Source organism: Rhinolophus ferrumequinum, chromosome 18 (genome assembly GCF_004115265.2).
Source record: "Rhinolophus ferrumequinum isolate MPI-CBG mRhiFer1 chromosome 18, mRhiFer1_v1.p, whole genome shotgun sequence".
Taxonomy (NCBI): domain Eukaryota; kingdom Metazoa; phylum Chordata; class Mammalia; order Chiroptera; family Rhinolophidae; genus Rhinolophus; species Rhinolophus ferrumequinum.
Genome location: NC_046301.1, coordinates 53,179,349 through 53,199,542, shown reverse-complemented (window position 1 = coordinate 53,199,542; position 20,194 = coordinate 53,179,349). Strand labels below are relative to the sequence as shown.

At 37.2% G+C, this 20,194-nt stretch overlaps 1 protein-coding gene across 5 annotated transcripts; it reads right to left on the bottom strand.

The window, feature by feature from the left end:
- Positions 1 to 8,083: 8,083 nt before the first annotated feature.
- NPY1R (neuropeptide Y receptor Y1) lies at positions 8,084 to 16,520 on the bottom strand. Of its 5 annotated transcripts, none has more exons than XM_033133408.1 (4): positions 16,393 to 16,520; positions 16,165 to 16,275; positions 9,915 to 10,764; positions 8,084 to 9,796 (listed from the first exon to the last, which is right to left on the bottom strand). In XM_033133408.1, the coding sequence occupies exons 3-4, from the start codon at positions 10,611 to 10,613 to the stop codon at positions 9,344 to 9,346; spliced, it is 1,152 nt and encodes a 383-aa protein (XP_032989299.1). In that variant the 5' UTR covers positions 10,614 to 10,764; positions 16,165 to 16,275; positions 16,393 to 16,520; the 3' UTR covers positions 8,084 to 9,343. The 5 variants fall into 5 exon arrangements, with proteins under 5 accessions (XP_032989299.1, XP_032989302.1, XP_032989303.1 ...); XM_033133411.1 differs by lacking the exons at positions 16,165 to 16,275; positions 16,393 to 16,520 and adding exons at positions 14,821 to 15,050; positions 15,365 to 15,469; XM_033133412.1 differs by lacking the exon at positions 16,165 to 16,275 and having other exon boundaries at positions 16,393 to 16,517.
- Between the last annotated feature and the right edge of the window lie 3,674 nt (positions 16,521 to 20,194).

Genomic DNA, 20,194 nt, shown 5'->3' with positions numbered 1-20,194 from the left:
ACGCAGGTGTTAGGGGTGCCAGCCCCCATCTCCCCGCAGTTGAAAATCCTTGTATAACTTTTGACTCCCTCAAAACTTAACTACTAATAGCCTACTGTTAATCAAAGCCTTACCAATTACATAAACAGTTTATTAACACATATTTTGTATGCTATATGTATTATGTACAGTATTCTTACACTAAAGTAAGTTGTAGAATTACAAAGCGTTATTAGGAAAATGATAAGGAAGGGAAAAATACATTTATAGTACTATATGTATTTATTGAAAACTTTCTGCATGCAAGTGGACCTGCATAGTTCAAACCCAAGTTGTTTTTAAGGGTCAACTGTACTTTAAATTTATAATTTCCTTTTCCTCTAGCTGCTCTTAATCTTATCTGTTTTAACATTGTTTTGGAGCACTTTTCTCGGTATACCTGATCTTGTGACAAGTCAATTATAAGCTTGTTTTATTGTTATTGTTGGTATTTGACGTGGGTGGAAAAGGCAGGTCCTGAGTTCCCTTCAGCACACACAGAGGGTTAGTCCCCCGCAGTTCGCTCCATGGTGAGTGTGGAAGGACCCTGTTGTAGAAAGGGCAGACTGGAGCCCTACACCCAGCTGTAGTATCAGCTGGATCTGGTTACTTAGACTCTGGTGAGACTCCGTTTCCCCACCTCTAAAAAACACATTATAAATTCAAGGACTTCCTAGATACTGTCTACATTTAATTCAATAATTCTGTGATTTCTCAGATAATTTAGTAGTTCAGCTGGGACACACAAATTCAATCCCACAGCCAGTGTTTCCTAGTGTGGGATGTGATCAGCAGGAACACAGTTCCATTTCTTTGAAAGGACACCGTTGGTACGGTTGGAACATCAGTGACCGCGTGGATCATGAGCCGGAGAATCTTTTCAGCTATGACAGTCTGGCCGAGCCATGGCCCTGACCTCTCACATGCTAAGCTAGGCCGCCTTTGCCATGCTGTGAGCCAGGCCAGAACACGAGCGGCAGCACATTGAAATTCTACTGCTAAGTTGCCAGAAATCTAGGATAATAGATGATGTGTGGTGCATTAGGAACATGGGATTTGGAGCCAGACCTTGGTTTGAACCCCAACCCACCTCACTGGCTGTGTACATAAATAAATAATAAAATTGGGGAAAGAGAAGAAATATAAAAAAAATTGATGATATTTAAGTTAGGTTTTCTGCATAAGCAAGCTTTTCAAGCCTTTTCAAAATTGTGAAATATTACACACATACAGAAAAGTGCACAAAGGATAATTGAAGAGCATAATGAGTAGTTATGAAAAGAACACTCAGAAGGAGAACTAGAATATGCTATATTCTGAGACTTCCTGTACCTCGCTGTCTCATCCAGATCCCACTCCAGCTGTGTGGATCGGGAACGAAGGAAGACCAGGGTGAATAAACTCTGGACAGAACTCGAAGAATAAGCAAAGAGACAGTCTTACTGTCTGCCCCATGTTAAACTGCCTTCTGGACAGAGATGCTTCTCGACGGAGAGATGTGATTTCCAGCCAGGCAGGAGTCAAAAGCATGCGAGTAAACCCTGCCCTTAGGAAGAAGTTAACAGAGGGTAGAATGACCTCACAGCAGATAAATATAAACCATGAGCAAAAATGAGCATTGAAATCATTCATCTTCAGATTTGGAAAAAGACTGCAATTAGGACCTCATCCTCAATATGCTACTATATCCAGACCAGTGGTTGTCAATTCTTTGCTTCAGTATCCCCAGTCATGGGTAATTCACCAGCTCCCAGAATAAATGGTTTAATATTATGCCTTCCTAATTCTGTCCTTCCTGATTAAGGACCATCCTTAATTTTCTTATATTTTCTTGTGTCATGGTTTGAGCAGGAAGTAAAAGGGAGGGGGAAAAAAAAGGGACAAGAGCAGCTCTTGCCAAATCTTAGCCTAATGGTTGGACAATATCACAATTTCATTGGCTTTATTTACAGGAATAATTTAACCTCAGAATCCATGAATTGATATGGATAAGCAATTCTTGGTGAGCATTTCCTTTGAACTTATTTGAATTTTATCGCCTTAGAGAGACGTGTTTTAGAGTTCTCAAAATTTCACATTATTGTAACCAAGTTTTGGAAAAATTCCAGAACAAGTGGTTTCCTTTTTTTATGTCTATTTCAAATACATGGTTTGATGTTTTCCCCAAGCATTTGCTTGAAGTGTGAAATTGTTCCCACAGCTCTGGTAATGCTCCTTAAATTTCTCATCAAAAACAAAGTACAGAAGCATACTGTACGGAAAAAAAAGAACTTTAATAAAAATGGCTAATCCTAGATGGAACCAAACCTGCAATGTCTGTAACCATATTTACAGCTTTGCAAATGGTTAAAATGCTTAATTTTTTCTTTCCTCAAACTGGAGGGTTCTTTTGCATCATCCTCTGTTTCCTTAGATAGGGATTATATATGAGGACAATCAGAACCATTAAAAATGAAGTGACTATATTTCAGAAGAATAATTTGTGTTTTCTATAACTCTGCTGCCATTATATTTTAATATCTAATACACAATCAGCAGGAACTTGTGTTCACTACTCACCTCTTCAGTCTTTGCCATCCAGAAAGAGCAGATATGATTGATTTCTCCACATAAGCAGTTATGGAGGAGGGTTACAATGAGGTTGGAGTGTCTAACTCTTAAGGAATCATCCATCTAGAAAATTAAAGATATTTCAAAAGAAATATTTGTATATGTATACTAGCCTAAACACTGAAGACTATCGTAAAGTTCCATAAAAAGAGAGCCTACTAGTTAAATATGACTGACTTCTTTTAAATGAAAGTGACTAATTTTAAGACAAGAGAACAGGGCAGTGCAGAGTTTGAGAGGGAAGGCTCCAGAATCAGATAGTTCTGAATTTGGATTCTGGCTTCACCATGAATACCTATATGACCCTGAACAAGTTATTTTTGGTTAAATCTGAGCCTATAATTACATTCTTAACGATAAGGCTGATACAGCTATTTAACCTCATGAAATTCTTATGAGGAATAAATGAGATACACAAAAATTATCTCCTATGGTACCTAACACATAGTAGTGCTTAATAAATATAAGCAATATTATGTTACTGCTTAATCCTGGACTCTAGAAATATTTATTATGTCTGCTATATTCCAGGTTCTGTGAGAAGTATTGGAGATATAAGAATTTGAAGTTGCTTGCTTTGTCAGTTCTCAAAATCTAGTAGAGAGGAGAGAAACCTAAAGAAACGGCATCTAGTGTGAAAAGTGCAGTGACAAGGAACATGGCAACATAGCGTAAGGGGACCAGGGCAGAATTGCAGATAAGACGTTAAGCTTTTAGATGGCTTTATAATTGATAGTCTTTCCATTGCTGCAGACACCTAGAAATGCTTCTGATCCTTCATCCCCTATGCTAGACGCCATGGATAAGATTTCTTCTGGGAATAAGTCATGTGCTTCTAAATTCTTTCGGCTGTTAAGGTTGCTGTCTAAGCACTATTTTAGGGATTGTCATTAAAGCAGAACATTCAAGGCATTTCTGGAAGTGTCAAGAAGTTCTGTGGGGTCTTTTGGGACGCTTCGCTGATGGGAGTGCATATGTCATCTCGTATGAGGTAGTGATTTAACTGTGGCCTCTGGAATCAGACTCCTGGGATGGACTTCTGATTCTTTCATGGTTTGCTATGTGCAAAATACAGTTTCTCTAAGCCTGTATTTCTATAGAATGGGGAGCATAACATTGCTTACTTTATGAAATTTTATAAGGATTAAAGAAATAATATATGTAAGGCACTTGATAGATGCTAAGTGACAAATGTTGGCTGTTGCACTCGGTTGAAGACCTAAAACATGCTCTTATTTCAGAAAAGTTATTTTTTTATTTGGTTTGTTAGGACTATGACCCAGTAATCAGAATAAAAAGGGAGTACATTTCTTGGTGAAAAGGAAAAATCTAGAGGTGCTGGAAAGAACACCTCTCTTTGTAATTAAGTTATTTTCTAGTTCCCTGGATAAGGAGGGGTGAAGGATTCTGTGTCAAATTAGATAAGGACGGGTTTCCATTTACATTGTTGTGATAGCTCTATTTTCTGTGTACTTGTTCATAATGTTCTCATTTAATGTGTAAATATATTTTAGTCCTGACAAGGTGTGCTCCTGGTTTTATGACCAAGTCTGTTGCCATGCTGCCCATAGTTTTATATTTTATATTTAATAAGAATCCATTGATTTATTCTTTTTATCGGATTTCTTCTTGTGAAAAGATTCATGTAGAATCAGCCACAGCTAAAAAACATCACTTGCCTAAACACCCAAGACAATAAAAGACAGAAAGGAGCAAAGTCATGGAAGGAAGATATGTCACCCGTACAAATATCAATAATAGACTCTGGACACAGGAAGTGGTGGGAGTGTCCATCACACTAAAATAAACATGCTGATTAATTAAAATCTCCCTCACCATGCCTTGCCTGCAGTCTCCTCTTTGTTAGTTTCACCAGCAGCCAAGCTGTATTGTCATTCTCTGATTTCTAGTGATTATTGTCTGAAATGTTGTATTGTAACTGAAAAAGCAGCTCCAGAATCACCAGCCACTCCTTGCCACATGAAAATCAAAAAATAAAAAAATAAAAAAATCACACATTTGATGGTTTCTAATAATTATACAAATATATACCATGTCATTTCTAAACCAAATTCATAAGATTTATTCTTTTCAATCCTTAATCCCAAATTCTTAGTTAACAGACTTATTGAGGTTATCACTTTGTGAGGTATATAAATGTCTAACCACTATGTTGTGTTGTACACTGGAAACTAATACATAAATAAATAATAAAATTGGGGAAAGAGAAGAAATATAAAAAAAATTGATGATATTTAAGTTAGGTTTTCTGCATAAGCAAGCTTTTCAAGCCTTTTCAAAATTGTGAAATATTACACACATACAGAAAAGTGCACAAAGGATAATTGAAGAGCATAATGAGTAGTTATGAAAAGAACACTCAGAAGGAGAACTAGAATATGCTATATTCTGAGACTTCCTGTACCTCGCTGTCTCATCCAGATCCCACTCCTTTCCTTTCCAGCTTAAGGTATCCATAGCCTTGACTTTTACAATAATCACTTTCTCTGTAGTTTCCCTAACTATGTATACATCTCTAAAAATGTAGTTTAGTTTTGTGGTCTTTTGAAATTCACGTGAGTGGGATCATACAAAACGTGTTATTATTTTCATTTATTCAATGGAAGATTTGGGATAGAGTCAGAGTTTATTTAGTTTTATTGCTATAAAATATTCCAGTCTATGGGTACACTGTGATTATTTATCCATTCTACCATCTTTGGACACTCTAGTTTCGGATAATTAAGAACAATAATGCTGCAGACATTCTTTTGCATATAATGCATTCTGGTCCACATGGGCAAGAGATTTTGTTGAGTTCTATTCCTATGAGTGAAGTTGTAGGGTAATAAGATATGCACATCTTCAACTTTACTAGCTAATTCCAAACTGTTTTCTAAAGTGGTTGTACCCATTTACAGTCCTACCAGCCATGTATGCAACTCATACTGTTTCATTGTAGCCAGTCTTAAAGGTATGCAACTGTGTTTTAGTGTAGTTTTAATTTGCCTATTCCTGATTACTAATGACATAGAAGAACTCTTAGATGTTTAGCAATAATTTGAATTTCCTTTTTTGTGAAGCTCAAATATTTTGTCCATTTTTCTGCTAAGTGTTCTTCCTTTTTCTTAACAATATTATTAAATAAAATCTGGATACCAGCTTTATTGATGTATATTTGACAAATAAAATTATAAGGTATTTAAAGTATACAATGTGATGATTTGATTTATGTATGCATTGTAAAAGGACTCCTCCTATTGAATTAATTAACCGTATCTATCACCTCGCGTATTTACCGTTGTTTCCAGAACATTTAAGTTCTCCTTTCTTAGTAAATTTTAATTGTACAATACAGTGTTATCAGCTATAGTCATCATCTTATACATTAGACCCTCAGAGTTAATTAGTCTTATAACTGAAAGTTTATACCCTTTTACCGACTTCTTCCTGAATTTCCTGTAATCCCCTAGCCCTTGGCAATCACTTTTCTATTCTCTGTGTCTGTGAGTTCAATTTTATATATTTTTTTAAGATTCCACATATAAGTGATACCATGAAGAATTTGTGTAACATGTTTGATGAGCCACAAGGTTAAGCAGATGAAGAAAATATGGAGACTGTAAAAGAATTCACATTGCACTAAAAAATACATTCGCTAGCAGAATCCTAGATCGCTGAGAAAAGCAGTCCTGGTTGTCATGAAAGACTTAGCAGTGCCTACAAACTCCCTCAATGGCAGTGAGGGAACAAGGCCCGAGTTATCCCTGGAACCCCAAATCCACCTCTTTCCACCACTTTAACTGTGTGTGAAAAAGTACTTTCATTGGGAAAATACCCATTCGTTTGATTGTCAAATTTTGAAATTATAGTATAATATGCATTTAGATTTCCTTGGAAATTTGTGGAATAGAAAAGGGAATGAGAATATCCAATGTTAATAGTAAATACATAAAGCTAATATGAATAGTCAAATTCTGTTTTTAAGGAGAATTCTCCAATTCAATAGGAATTGTGGATACAATAATCATAATGGCCATTTTCTCCCCACTTCACTCCATTTCTTGTGGCAGCTAAAATCAGAGAGAAGGTGGATGGTATTGTTATGCCCTAATGATATAATTTATAAAGAGAAAAAAATTAATGTCCAAAACTCTATCTTAGTTTCAGCTCAACGAGTTTACTTGCACTGGACAGACTTGGGTTTGATTTCTACCCCAGTAGTTACTCAGTGTGTAGCTCAAATTTTTCAACTTGAGCTTTAGTTTCCTCTTATGTAAAGTGGCCGTTTTACACATTCTCACAGGTACTTAAGAACTTGACATAGTACTTGGCACATACTAAATGTTTAAAAATTCTAGCTATTAGCATTTTATTCCAAATTCATATGAGCTGCATTATAACTATGCTCTTAAACTAAGCCAATAATTTGTTTTTGTTCTAGGATTTAGGAAACCCAATGGTTCTATAGTTTGTATTTAACATGGACATTTATTTCTTCTTGAATTACAATGGATGTTGACCCTTTAGTAAAGTCAATGGATGTAGACTTTACTATTAGGTCATCAACATCTTTGGATAAAAGAGAAGAACTTGATGTTCAGTTCATTATGTGAACCTAAGCAATCTGCAGCCTATATAGCCGAATGAAAATCAGAATGAAATGGCCTTCTTGGCAAATGCACTGACAAAGAAGCACCTACGTATTAAGGCTGTTCTCAAGTAGCCATTTGTTTCCATAGCACCTAAGCAGAGAAAGACAAAATTTCCCCTGAGTACCCCTAAGCAGAGAAACATCAAGTAGTTTAAAATTCCAGGTTTGGGTCAGGAAAGATGATCATAGTTTCCATTAAAAGTTGGTTTTAGATTTTTTGTTTCTTATTCGGTTAACTAAAGTCATTCTTGGGCTATAATTTGAATTCATATTAGTGTTCAAATTTTTTATATTTGTTTGACTTACAAGACTAATCATGCAAGTTTTTAAAATCTGCAATGTCCTGCTTTGCTTAGTTTAGAAGAGAAAATAACATAATAAAAGAGAAAACACTTTCTTGGTGAAGATGGACTTAACAGGGGGAGTTCAAAATAATTTCAGGATGTGAAGTCAATATGATCATAAATGAGAAGGAAGGAAATTTGGTCATTATGTATTCATTCATTTGTTTTAGAAATATTATTTTCAACAATTTCTAAGTACCTGGCGCTCTGCTAAATGCACTGGGGACAGTCTCTGCCTTTAAGAAGTTTCAAGAAGCAAAGGAGGAAGATTGGGCCATCAGCAGTTATATTATACTACTGTAGAAAGCGTTTCATTAGCAAGCAGATATAGGGTACTGTGAGAACATCGTGGGAGGGAAGACATGGACCTACAAAAGAAAACGAAATTGAAGAGAGACACAAAGGAGACACCTCAGAAAAAGCAAAAACTATTTTAATAAAGAAAATGTCTATCTTTCTAAAATCAAGCACATTTAATACTTTGTCTGTATAATACATCAAAGATATGTCTTGTTCTTCAAAATGTCCTTTCTCCAAATGATTTTGAGGCTCAATCATGATTATAGGATACATGAAATTAAAAATATTAACATGACAACTACTCAGTACTCTTTATAGTGCATTATTTATAAGACTCCACAAGGCACACAATTTAAACAAATTAACATGTGCTATATGAAGGGTTCTCCGTTTTCAGGTATTTATCCCTGCTAGCCAGGGTAAACATTCTTTTAACATTGTACCTTGGTGTCCTTTGAAAGATGGACATTGAAAATTAAAAATAAGTTAGTATATAGGCACTGATGTATGGAAAATACATTTTGTGTTTTTATACATTGTAAGCTGGAAATGCCTTTTAAATTACATGTATATTTATTTTAAAAAGCTTGACAAACACTGAGCAATCTGTAAAGAATGGAAAAACCTCTTGACCATCAATTCAGATATAATTCTACTATTTGCAGCGCTATTAATTTAATGATTAAGCTAATTACTTTAAAATCCTTTGGTTGTCAGGTACCAAAATAGTTTTGAAGTTAGAGAACTGCTTCCCCACTTAATTCTCGTGGGTGGCTCAATTCCCCATGATAGTCAGAGCTGAAAAGTATTTTTTTATGCATTTTTATCTTAAGCGATAATCCATTAGGAGCAAAATAAATCCTGTCTTAAAATTTTAAAAAATGCAAATCATTCTTGAATGACTTTAGACTGTAGGATTGCAAGACACAGACTCTCTTTTACCCCCACATCCTGAATGCTGCTTTTTTATGTTGTCACCTCTGTAACAGACTGAAATGACGCCTGTTGTTATATCAGGACCACCCAATGTAGTGACAATCTAATCTAATCAGGATGGCCCAATCTAATGAGAGTGTCAGGTGTAGTGCTTCTAAAGTCAGTTAATAGTAATACTTTAAAGAAATTTCACTGCAAGAAATACTGTATAAGAGCCTTTATATTATATGCATAAATTCACAAAAAGCACTTAAAGGGCGTCTGGTCAAAACTATTGCCAGAATATTCCAAAGCCCATACATTTTGTTCCAAATGTAATTATGACAGTTACCACAAAAGCAGTGAAAAGCAAGATAAGAAAATCATGGTCTTTCTTCAATGATTTCAACCCCATTCCTTGGTTGAATAGGTGATGAAAGTATGTTCTAGGTTGTGCTTGTTTTGAAACAGATGTCAGCTGGGATCATATGCTACAGCAGCTTCAGATTTTTTCATTATCGTTGTTGTTGATTTTTTTAAATGCGACTGGGCTTGCTTGCTTCAAAGAAGTCTTAGAAACATCTGTGTGCATGGTCGACATGGCTATTGTCTCGTAGTCATCATCCCGAGACCGGAAATCACAAAAGTTAAAGAAGAACTGCAAGTCTCTCTGGAAATTTTTGTTCAGGAATCCATAAAATATGGGGTTGACACAAGTAGATATCATTGCCGTGAGGTGGCAGAGCAGGAATAAGAGATTATGGTTGCATGTAGCAATGATCTGATGGTTCCAATCAAACACTGTATTAAAGATGGTAAGAGGCAGCCAGCAGACTGCAAATGCTACCACAATGGACAGCAGCATGATGTTGATTCTTTTGGTTTCACCGGACCTGTACTTACTGTCTCTCATCTTGTCCATCATGTTGTTTCTCCTTTTTAAGCGTATATATATCTACAGAGAAAAGAAAAAATGAGTTCAACTAGAACCAGTCATTTAATGAGGAATTCTGTGGCAAGAAGGTAAAAATGCAAATGGTCGGGGGGGGTGGGGAAGGGGGAAGTTTTCTTACCTTGAAGTAGCAAATAAATATAAAACAGAGTGGGCCAAAGTACTGCAGCACCAAGAGGAGAGTGGTGTAAGACAACCTATGAGAGTCCAGTGGAAATTTATCAAAGCATACATATTTGTCCTTGTAAGCATCAATTGTGACATTTTGGAATGGTTCATCAGTCAAGACTTGATAGATCAGGAAGGGTAGAGAAGACGCAACAGCAAGGACCCAAATGACAGTAATACCTACGTAAGCATGTCTATTATTTGGTCTCCACCCTCGTGGGTTGATTATCAGCTGGTGACGTTCCACAGCAATGAGAACCAGGGAGAAAATGGACACAGTGATTGAAACACATTGCACAAAAGGATTCAACTTGCACATTGCCTCACCAAAAACCCAGTGGTCCATTAATGTGTAGACAAATGTGAAGGGGAGACACATGATGGCGACAAGTAAGTCTGAGAAGGAAAGGTTCACAATCAGGATGTTGGTCACATTTCTCATCTCCTTTTGTTTCAAGATGATTATGATCAAGGCCAGGTTTCCAGTGACGCCAAGAATTATCACAGCTCCATAAGCTAGAGCCAATGTAAATATCATGGCCAACGGCAGATGACAGTCATCGTTTTCAAAAGCCAAAAACTGGGAATTCTTCTTTGAAAAATTATAGTAGATTGAATGGTTTTCAACCTGGGAAAACGCAGTTGAATTCATTTTGATTGGTTTGGTTGTTATAGATTAGTTTAGACAAATGGATAGTATGTTTCTTCAAAGCAGGTCAAATGTTCAGCTTATTCTTATTCCCCATATTGGAATCCACTTATCACAATTATTCTGAATTCTTCATTCCCTGGAACTGAACAATCTGTAAAGAGAAAATGACCAATTGCATTACTAATTTTATGGAGGGTAGTCAAAATGAATTCTGACTGATCGTCCTATTTAATGTGAAGACATTGAAATAAATAAAATGAAATCTGTACAAACATCTTTTTAAAATAGCAGAAACATTTTGAAAAAAATCTCACAGTATTTTTCATTGGACTTGCTTACACACTGAGTTTCAGCAAAACATAGTGGTCTGTAAATTAGTAAAGCATGTAAATCTCATGCTCAAATTCTTATATAAACAGTACTATCAGCACGTTCTGAACACTGTAAGAGTGTGAATATATAACATAAAATGCAATGCACAGCTTAAAACAAGAAAAATATATGAAACAAGCAAAGCAGAACAAAACAAAAATTACCTAATTCTTCCTCTTAGTATAAAAATAAAATAATTCACGTAGAGGTCAAGTTGTAGTACTAGCTCCATCATACACTGAACTGCTCTTTAAGGCAGATGTATTTAACACAAGTATATTCCAAAGGAGATGATTAATACAGTGAAACATCAAAAAACTTTGTCATGTAAAGGACTGTTGAAGGAACAGATATTTAATCCAAAAAACACTTTGTAGGAATGGTCCAGACATCTCATATTTGTCTGGGTAGCATGTGGCATAGGGAACTGGACTTAGAGTAGTCAATCTAACTACACAAGTTAGAAGTAGAACCAAACGAAGTATATTATATTAAAAACAAAACAAAACAAAACAAATTTCACATTGTTATGAGGAACAAAGGTTTAATCAAATGGGATGAATTGCCCTCAAATCTAACAAGTGTCCATACACAAAAATTTGTAACTAGTAGATTTTTGAGGCTTGTGTAAGAGATTCAGTTGCATAACTCTGAAGCTCTAACTGTAAGATTCTATGATTTTATTAAGATGTCCCAAGCTTTCAAAGGATTTTTAAGGTTCTATTCATATAAATATCCTCCTTCCCTCTAGATTGTACACAGATACAAGGCAGGGACCTAATTTTAGTCATCATGTTGATCTTTCATAGCCTTTTGTGATATACATACTCTTTTCTTACCAACAAAACAAATTACAGTGATAGTTTTATAAAGATTAAAAACTTTTTTTAAAAATCTCAAATTTACTCTAGACTATTAAGTAGATATATGAGGTGAGATTTCTTCTGTTAATTAACAGGCCACTGTGCCTGTGTTAAGAAAGGGAATTGTGTTTATTTCTTATGTGAGAACAATAAAGAAACTCATGAAGATTTACTTCCATTGAAAAGGAGATAAGACATTTAATGAACCCCCAATACATTTACTTTGTAAGTGGTTCCTCTAATGAACCTTTCCTTGAGTGGCTTTGCTTTCTAGAATATGGAGTGTTTTTTATTATAAAACCACAGCTTGGAGTTATAAAACTGAAGAAGAATCAAAATAAAGGTTGCTAATATTAAGTGAGAATGAAAGTAGTAAGACTAGAAATGGTAGTGGAATAATTTCAAGTGTGAATATTATTAGAAATATGGTTCTCCCCTCCTCTATGCAACAACGTATAATTATAATGGTAATTTACGTGGTAATCACACTTTTTCTCTCAAGAATATCAAAGGCAGAATTGATATGTGTCTCCTAGTGTCTTGAGAATAAACCTTGAAGAAGCAAGTAATAATCTAAAAATTCTTTGGAAATTTCTCCCTTAAGGATTCAAGAAAACTTTGTATCGTACTGCATATTCAGGTTGTTATCCACATATTGAACATTACTTATCAGTTCATTGTGAGTTTTTCTTCATTATGTAAAGTAAAAATAGCTTGATAGGAAAGTTCATCTTCTTTATGTTATGACTTCTCATGGCTCCCTGCACCAGGTGAGTAAGTACCCAGGTATGAGCCACATGAGGTATGGACTACTGAGTCCATCCTCAGCCTGATGCTTAAGACCTCTACATTATGCCTCTCTTCTGTCTTTCGCTGCTTGCTCTAGTAGTCCCATTGTGATGCTCTGTTCTAGGCAGGCCAGTCTCTTTACAGTCAAGTGCACCTGGCCTGCGTTAGCATCTGCATCTTCACCCCTCCCATTCCTCTTGCTAGGTGTTCTGTCTCATCACAATCCAAAGTTTATCCATCTTTCAAAGCACCATTTAGTGCCTTGAATCCTTAATTGGCTCCTCTCAATTATAATATAACCTCTTTAAGGTAACAACTGTGTATATTTCATAGTACCTTGCAAATATTAGATTTAGAATTAAAATGTGCTGGCTGACCTAGTTGATGCATGGTTGAAATGACAGGTTCTCTCATGAATCCATCTTAACATCAACAGCTGAATTCTATCCTAGTCCTTTTACATGCAAAACGTATGCTAATTACAATAGTAATTTTATTAGGTCAGATATATAGGAAAAAATGTTCCGCTCTGTGTTAAAAAAAGAAATTGTTTCTGAAAGAAAATTCACTCACCCAATAAATACTCATTGAACACTTATTTTGTGTCAGGCATGATTTTAGTGGAGACAGCAGTTACATTCTCATTGAGTTTCTAGTCTTGTGGGCAGAGAAAGACAATAATAATAATAATAATAATAATAATAATAATAATAATAATTAGTAGTAGTAGTATGACAGATGATAGTAAATGCTATGGAGAAAAATAAAGCAATGCAGGGGAACTGGGATTGTTGGTAGCTGCAGTTTATTACTGGGTGGTGAGGGAAGGCCTCTGCCTGCCTGAGAAGATGGCATGTGCAGTAAGTGCTAAGTGAGGAAGCCATACAGAGATCTCAGGGATTGCCTCCCATATGGAAAGAATATAACATCCTTAAGGCTGGAGTGTACGTGGTATGCTAAACAGCAATCCAAAGTGGAATAAATAAGGGAGAGACTAGTAGAAAATTAATTGGAAACAGTAAACAGGAGGAACGGACTGTGTAGGGCCCGATTCCACTGGACTGTCTGACTTGTTCCCTGAGAAAGATGAGGAGTCACTGGAGAGTCTGTGGTAAAGGGGTGAAGTTATATGACTTGTTTTAAAATTATTATTCTAGCTGCTGTTTTCAACAGACTCAGGAAAGAAAAGTAGGGAGATTCATTAAGAGGCTAGTGCGTTAATCCAGGTGAGAGATCATGAAGGTGCAGACCCACGTGTTTGCAGTGGAAAGGAAGAAAAATAAAAATTTTACATCCACTGACCAAGTCTGACAGAATTCAATGTGTATGAGAATTAATGCAAACATTTATTAAATTATTACAATGCATGGGCTACAAAGACAGCTTTCTTGCAGATGAGTTTAGTTAAATATAGTGAAACTCTATGACACATTTGAAATTATATTTGATAGACATTTTCTGTGAGGAATAGCAGTGTTCCTACTAAGTTAACTTGCCTATAGAGAAAATGTAAACTTTTTATTTTCCAATTATTTGCAAGTCTCCTTTGCTCAATGCATGTTGTGTAGTCCTTACAGTTGGATAAAACAGTTCCCCATTTGGATAAAATGTGTATTTTCAGCCTACCTTAGTATAATTTCAAGGAAGAGTAATTGTCAGAAAATGAAAATACTAAAAGAGAATTTACATACATTATCTTCGCAAAAGAAAATAACTTGATATTTACTATTCCAATATGTAGTTCTAAAATAAGGTTCACAACTACAGATACGAAAAAAATTAAATATTATTAAATCTCATGATAGCTGTCATGTGCATTGACAGACAAATCAGAGACACTGAATACATCACCAGTTGGCAAATAGAAATTTCTTTCTCCTTTCCAATTAGAAAACTGGCTTTTCACTACTTGCGATCCTTAGTGCTGTGACTACCTGAAAATACACCTTTCTGGTCATAGCCTGCTACAGGTAATTTTTTCACGTGCTCAAAATTGGCTGTTCACCTCGTGTGTTTTGGAAAAGAAATGTCATCCTCGTTACATGCAGCCTCCCAAAGTTACTGGGAGTTTAGCTCCCATGAGTTACATAATTCCCTGTTCCTGTTCCTTCCTCTCCAAGGAGGGCCTGTTCAACACACAGCTGCCTTAAAACAATAAGACTGATAAAGCCATAGTCACCTACCGAAAGGCAATGGGTCTTGTCATGGGTAGAGAGCTGGGCTGGAAAGCTTTCTGCTCTCTCTTGCTTCCCCAGGCAAGCAGCCTGGAGTCTTGGGACTGACAGCAATCGTTTTTTCTGTTCTGTCCCGGCAGAGAGAGACAAGCGAATCCTGCCCTTACCCTTCACTCTGTGCTACCTAGTGAACTATGCTTTCTCCTCGGATCCAGGTGAGCATGGCAAATCTAAGAGGTCTTCAAAAGGGGAGAGGTGGATGTCAAAGCACACTGCCTCTCTCCCCCCTTTCTCCGTGCAGCGTGCATAGGTGCCCACCTTTATTGTTAGCTAGGTGAACTGCCCCAGATTTTCCTCATTCCTAACCCTCCCCAACACACACACACACACACACACACACACACACACACACACTTGCCACCCATCTATCAGGGAATTTGTCTATCTGTGATGATGAGACTATCAAAAAGGAAAACCTCCAAACCAACTAAAAACAAGCAAGCAGAGCCCAAACTCAGTTCTCTCTAACCCAAATCAGTGTTAGAATATTCACCTTTCTCCGGTCTCCCTGAGGACCAACGGAATACTCTTAAGCCACCTCCACCTCCAGCCCATCGCCAATCTTCCAACCCAGCCGGGCTCCAACATCATTGTTCTAAAAGAGTTCCCTGATTAAAACTTGGAAATGGGAGGACGGGCTCAGGGCATCTGCCAGGGAGCAGCCACAGACTGGGAGGACCCAGTACAGGTGGACGGGGCTTGATTCCAGCCCAGTCCTGAGAACCACAAGTGTCCCCGGGTGCTACGCTCTCCCCGGGGCCTCCGCAGGCTCCCCGCCCGGCACGCGCCGCCGGAGGGGGACGAAGGCAGACGACCCGCCAAACCCACCCTCCCCAGACCATCCCAACGCTGGTTCCTCCGCGAAAACTCCAGTGCAGCCGCCCGGGCAGAGGCTCCAGCTAAGCTAGTTACAGAAAAATGCGAAAGATGGGCGAGGTGAGAGAAAGACCAGCTAGGGCACCTGCCCACCCCCTGGGATTTCGTACGAGAACCCGAGGAGAGAAGAACTCTGATCCCATCCAGAAATCCTCCCGGCACAGGGAGGTGCCGCAAGTTGGGTCACCAACGTCCCCACACCCAGAGGCAGGAGTCCTGGAGTTGTTCGATCTTTGGGAGCATCTTGCGACCTGCCCGCAAGGGGACCGGAACCGAAAGACTGACCCCCACGTCCCACCTCAGTTCCCCAGAGCCAATTTCGGGCTCTCGGATGTGTTTTCTTCCTCTCTCCTCCTTCACTCCATTAACGAGAGATTTCTCAAAAGTCCCTTAAACGGGTGTCAAGTTGCAACTTACCCGTCAGTGAGACTCGTCCTTTTCACCCCTGTTTATTGAAGCGGGAAGGGTGGCAATGGAATGGAGCAGAGAAGGGAGCACAGATCTGCGGGTATTTCTCCTGCTCAAACCCTAAAGATTGATGAAGATAAGCAGAGACGCCCCCTTAAAGCCGAACTCCACCTCATCCCGGGATCACGTGACGCGCCCCGCGAGTAGCGCCTGAAGCTCCCCCCACAAACACCTCACCTTGGATATGCACCTCGGGGGAGCGTTGCCTAGGAATTACGGAAAGAAAAGCAATTAAACTAATCCACACATTGTTAGACACAGACGCACGGTGCAGAGGGAAGGCATCGCTCATACCCACACAGTCCTAGACTCCGCGAAGGCAAGGCGATTCTACAGGCTTTTAAAAAGTCAGTGCCACTGTGTTTTCCTTTGTTTGCAGGTCAGTGCCATCTTGTGGCCGACGTTACACCGGGCCGAAAAAGCTGGGCTGTAAACCCAACTCAAGAATAAAAGGGGGGGGTTGTTATTTACGGGAGGAGAAAACATGACATTCACGGCGACATCATCCACTATACGTCTCTTGCTTTGTTTTAGGACGTTCAAGTATTTCTTAACGCCCGTGCTGAGGTTTTTCCCCCGCATTTTAAAATTGAAGAGAAGACTTTAAAAAACAGCAAAAGTAGCGAATCGGATGAGAGAGGATAGCCTTTCAGTCCTCCTTTCTTTCCACTGAGAAAATGCATTTGAGTCAGATCTGTTCCCAGTGTCTGGCTGCTGTTTTAGGGGAGCACGATGAACGGAACATTTCCCTGACGGTCAAAGAATCAATGCCATTTCGTCGGTACTTCATCTACTACAGTACTGAGCATTGTGAATAAAAGAAGAGAATGCACAGAGTACGCTGATAGTGGTAAAACCATCATGGTGCTTGATGATTCAGGCTAATTAATGATACGCTGATCTCAGATGGTTTAAATAGTTCCATTCTACTGTGAAAATTCAAAGTTGTGTAACACAGACGTGTGAGCTCACACACGCACACACACATTATTTGCTGATGTCGATGAATAAAACTTCCAAATCAAACCTTCAAAAAATAAAACTCCTTCCTAATAAAGATACAGGTGACTGCCTAGGATGTACATAAAGCTTTTATTACATAACAACTATGATTTCATTCTGTCTTCAAACTGAAAACAAAATTCCAAGACAAATGGAATTGCCTGAACTTTACACTGTTGAGAAATGTTTTGTTTTGTTTTCTCCTGATTGTTAGGCTGAATAAACATTATGTAAAGCTCAACATAGGCCATAATGGCTCATTTATTTATATAGACAGTGATGCACACAATCTTTTTATTTCCTAGCAAAGCTTTGTAACATATTTGTCATTAAACATTTTTATATAGTTGGAAAGGAATATGATCAAGAATTAAAAATATCTGATTATGTAATCAATGCACTATAATAATAGATATGAGCATACATTTTAAAAATTCCACTGATGGTTAAACAGAGCAGAATGGCATATACATTTTCTTTTTCTTTCTTCTTCTTCTTCTTTCTTTCTTTCTTTTCTTTTTTTTTTTCCAAGGATAAAATTAAGACATAATTTAGGGATTTCAGTTATTTTAAAGAGCAATAACTTATTTAGGTTTCTACTCACCCCCTGTCCAATCCATTTGCTTAAGTCGTATTCTGTTCTTAGAAGCAAGTTTACCCCCAAGGTTTTGATCATCAAATTGGCTACTTGCAGCCTGCTGCAAGAATTACACATGAAATAATTTAATTCTCTATGAAGAACACATTTTTATGCTAGATCAGCTAATATACTGCTATATATTAGCTGCTATATATCAGCAAATATTTTTACCTGAGAATATAATTTAGACTCATTAAACACTTTCCTTCCTGTATTTTCCAAGAATGCTAATAAAGGCATATCTGCAAGAATGCCTGAACTACTGTGGAAATTGCATTTTGTCATCTTATTAACTTAATTTTTATAAAGTGTCCCCCCTAAGGCAAATTTATAAAGCTGCATTCTTGAGATAGTCATCTCAAATACCAATCTTTGTAAGATCGTTGATCTCAAAGCCGTTTTCTATGTCAAATTTCGTGGTGAAAGGAGAAGTTTTGAAATGCTCCTCAACAACAGCAAAATCATTTAATTCTCTAGGAGTATCATTTACTAAGTATTCTTTCCAAAGTGTAGAAAAATTAAGAGAAAAATTAAGCATAGTGTAATCACCAAATATAACGTAAGATCCTCGTATAATGTAATCTTGGAAAGTTTGAAATAAAGTAATCTGAGTTCTTCAGAAGATGTGTTAAAGAGAACATAGGTGTTAAATAAAGATCACTGATTTTTCTACTCTTAAGTGAACAGTCAGTCACATACTTTCCTATTTGGGATTCAAACTAGATAAAACCTTTGCTAGGGAGAGACAATTTTTTGCATTTTGTGTATTTCTTTCTGAAATTTCAAAACAGGCTAACCTATAAACCATGACTAGGAAAAATAAATTAATGAACTATTCTCAAAATCTCTTGGGCAACAGTCTTGTTCTGTCATTGAAACTGACGGATAGGCTCTACTCATTAAATCTCTGTAGATAATAAGTTTATCATATACATTTTAAAAAATGGGACATCTTTATGGTCTGACCCTTTAAATTCCATGATTCAATCATTGTCTCGCTAAAAGTGTGTCACTATACTTGGTACAGGAATTTATCCATTGTGATGACTTTATTGCTCTCCTGATGAATTTCTGCTGCAAGGGTTAAAGTTTCTGAAATGCTCTTAGGCCTTGGTTCAGGAAAATTATAATACATTATCATTTAGAAAAATCTTGATAAGCATTAGCACTGTATGTAACTAGAAATGTAAGTAGGGAACTAGAATGTAGATAACACTGAAAAGGAGGAAATCCCACTGGGGTAGGACTTACTATACAGCATGTTGTTGGATTAGTTCATATTCTATGAATTAATCAGGTGCCAGATTTCCTTCTTTCTGTGACTGACCTACTGCATTTCCTTGAATCTATGATACCACAGCACATAAGTTGCAATGTTATTTTATGGACCACTGAGAAAGAAAAAGATGCTTCCAGTCAAGCAATGGCATACAATCAACTGTGAATGAATCTAAAAGTTAGAGTACTAAAATGTTAAAGAAAAAGCCCTCATCTTAGAACCTATGATATATAGTAAGTAAAGAGTTGTAACTAAATTGGTTAGTTCAAATAATACAATCAGTTTATCCAGTTGTCTTTTTTTAAAAAATTACTAGCAGAAGGAAGTGACAATGAATTTAGTTTAAATGTTAGTATACAAGTATATGCACAAACAATTCAATTGTCTTCCTAGTGTAGAAGACACCAAATATTTATGGATTTGTTCTTGGTTTGAAATAGGAATACGCTCAAGAAAGTTCTTATTTGGTTACACAGACTACAAATTTAGAGCATTTGTTTTAAAACTCTGTCAGAATAAGACTGTATAGGACTGGATCATAAAATTATTTAGCATATATCCGAACATTATTCTCCAGATCTCATCTTGTCAGACACCCTTGAGCTATTCAACAAAAGTGTGGTGCTATTTTACAAAAGCCTATCATTTCGTATTTGTTGCATGCCTAATGAAAAGAGAGTTGCCATTGTTACTGTGGTTGTTTTTTATTATAATTATTACTATTCTCTTCAGAATTCCTTCCAAAGAGATGGAGTAGGAATCCCTGGTGAGAAGGGCAAGTATGAATGCCGCCATTGAACCTTCCGTCATCTCTGACAAACATCTCTGACTGTCTGCGTTGCCCCACTCCCACCCCCACCTTCGAAATCTCAGGCTTGGCATTGGAGCTCTTCACAACCCAGCACTTCAGGTAGCCGACATAAGTAGAGCAGACTTGGCCACAGGATGTAAAACTGTTTCACATCCCTGAGACAGGGCAGTTTTCTCCCAAAGACAGAAAAAAGATCCCTTATGTGCACCTAAATATCACAAATGGGCACAGAGGTGGTATGGTATGA

What these genes read in the sequence shown, in the direction of transcription:
- NPY1R (XM_033133408.1), bottom strand. Translation starts at nt 10,613, where the DNA reads ATGAATTCAACTGCGTTTTCCCAGGTTGAAAACCATTCAATCTACTAT. An exon ending in TATTTATTTGCTACTTCAAG is followed by an intron (nt 9,797 to 9,914) that starts GTAAGAAAACTT and finishes TTTTCTCTGTAG; the next exon opens with ATATATATACGCTTAAAAAG.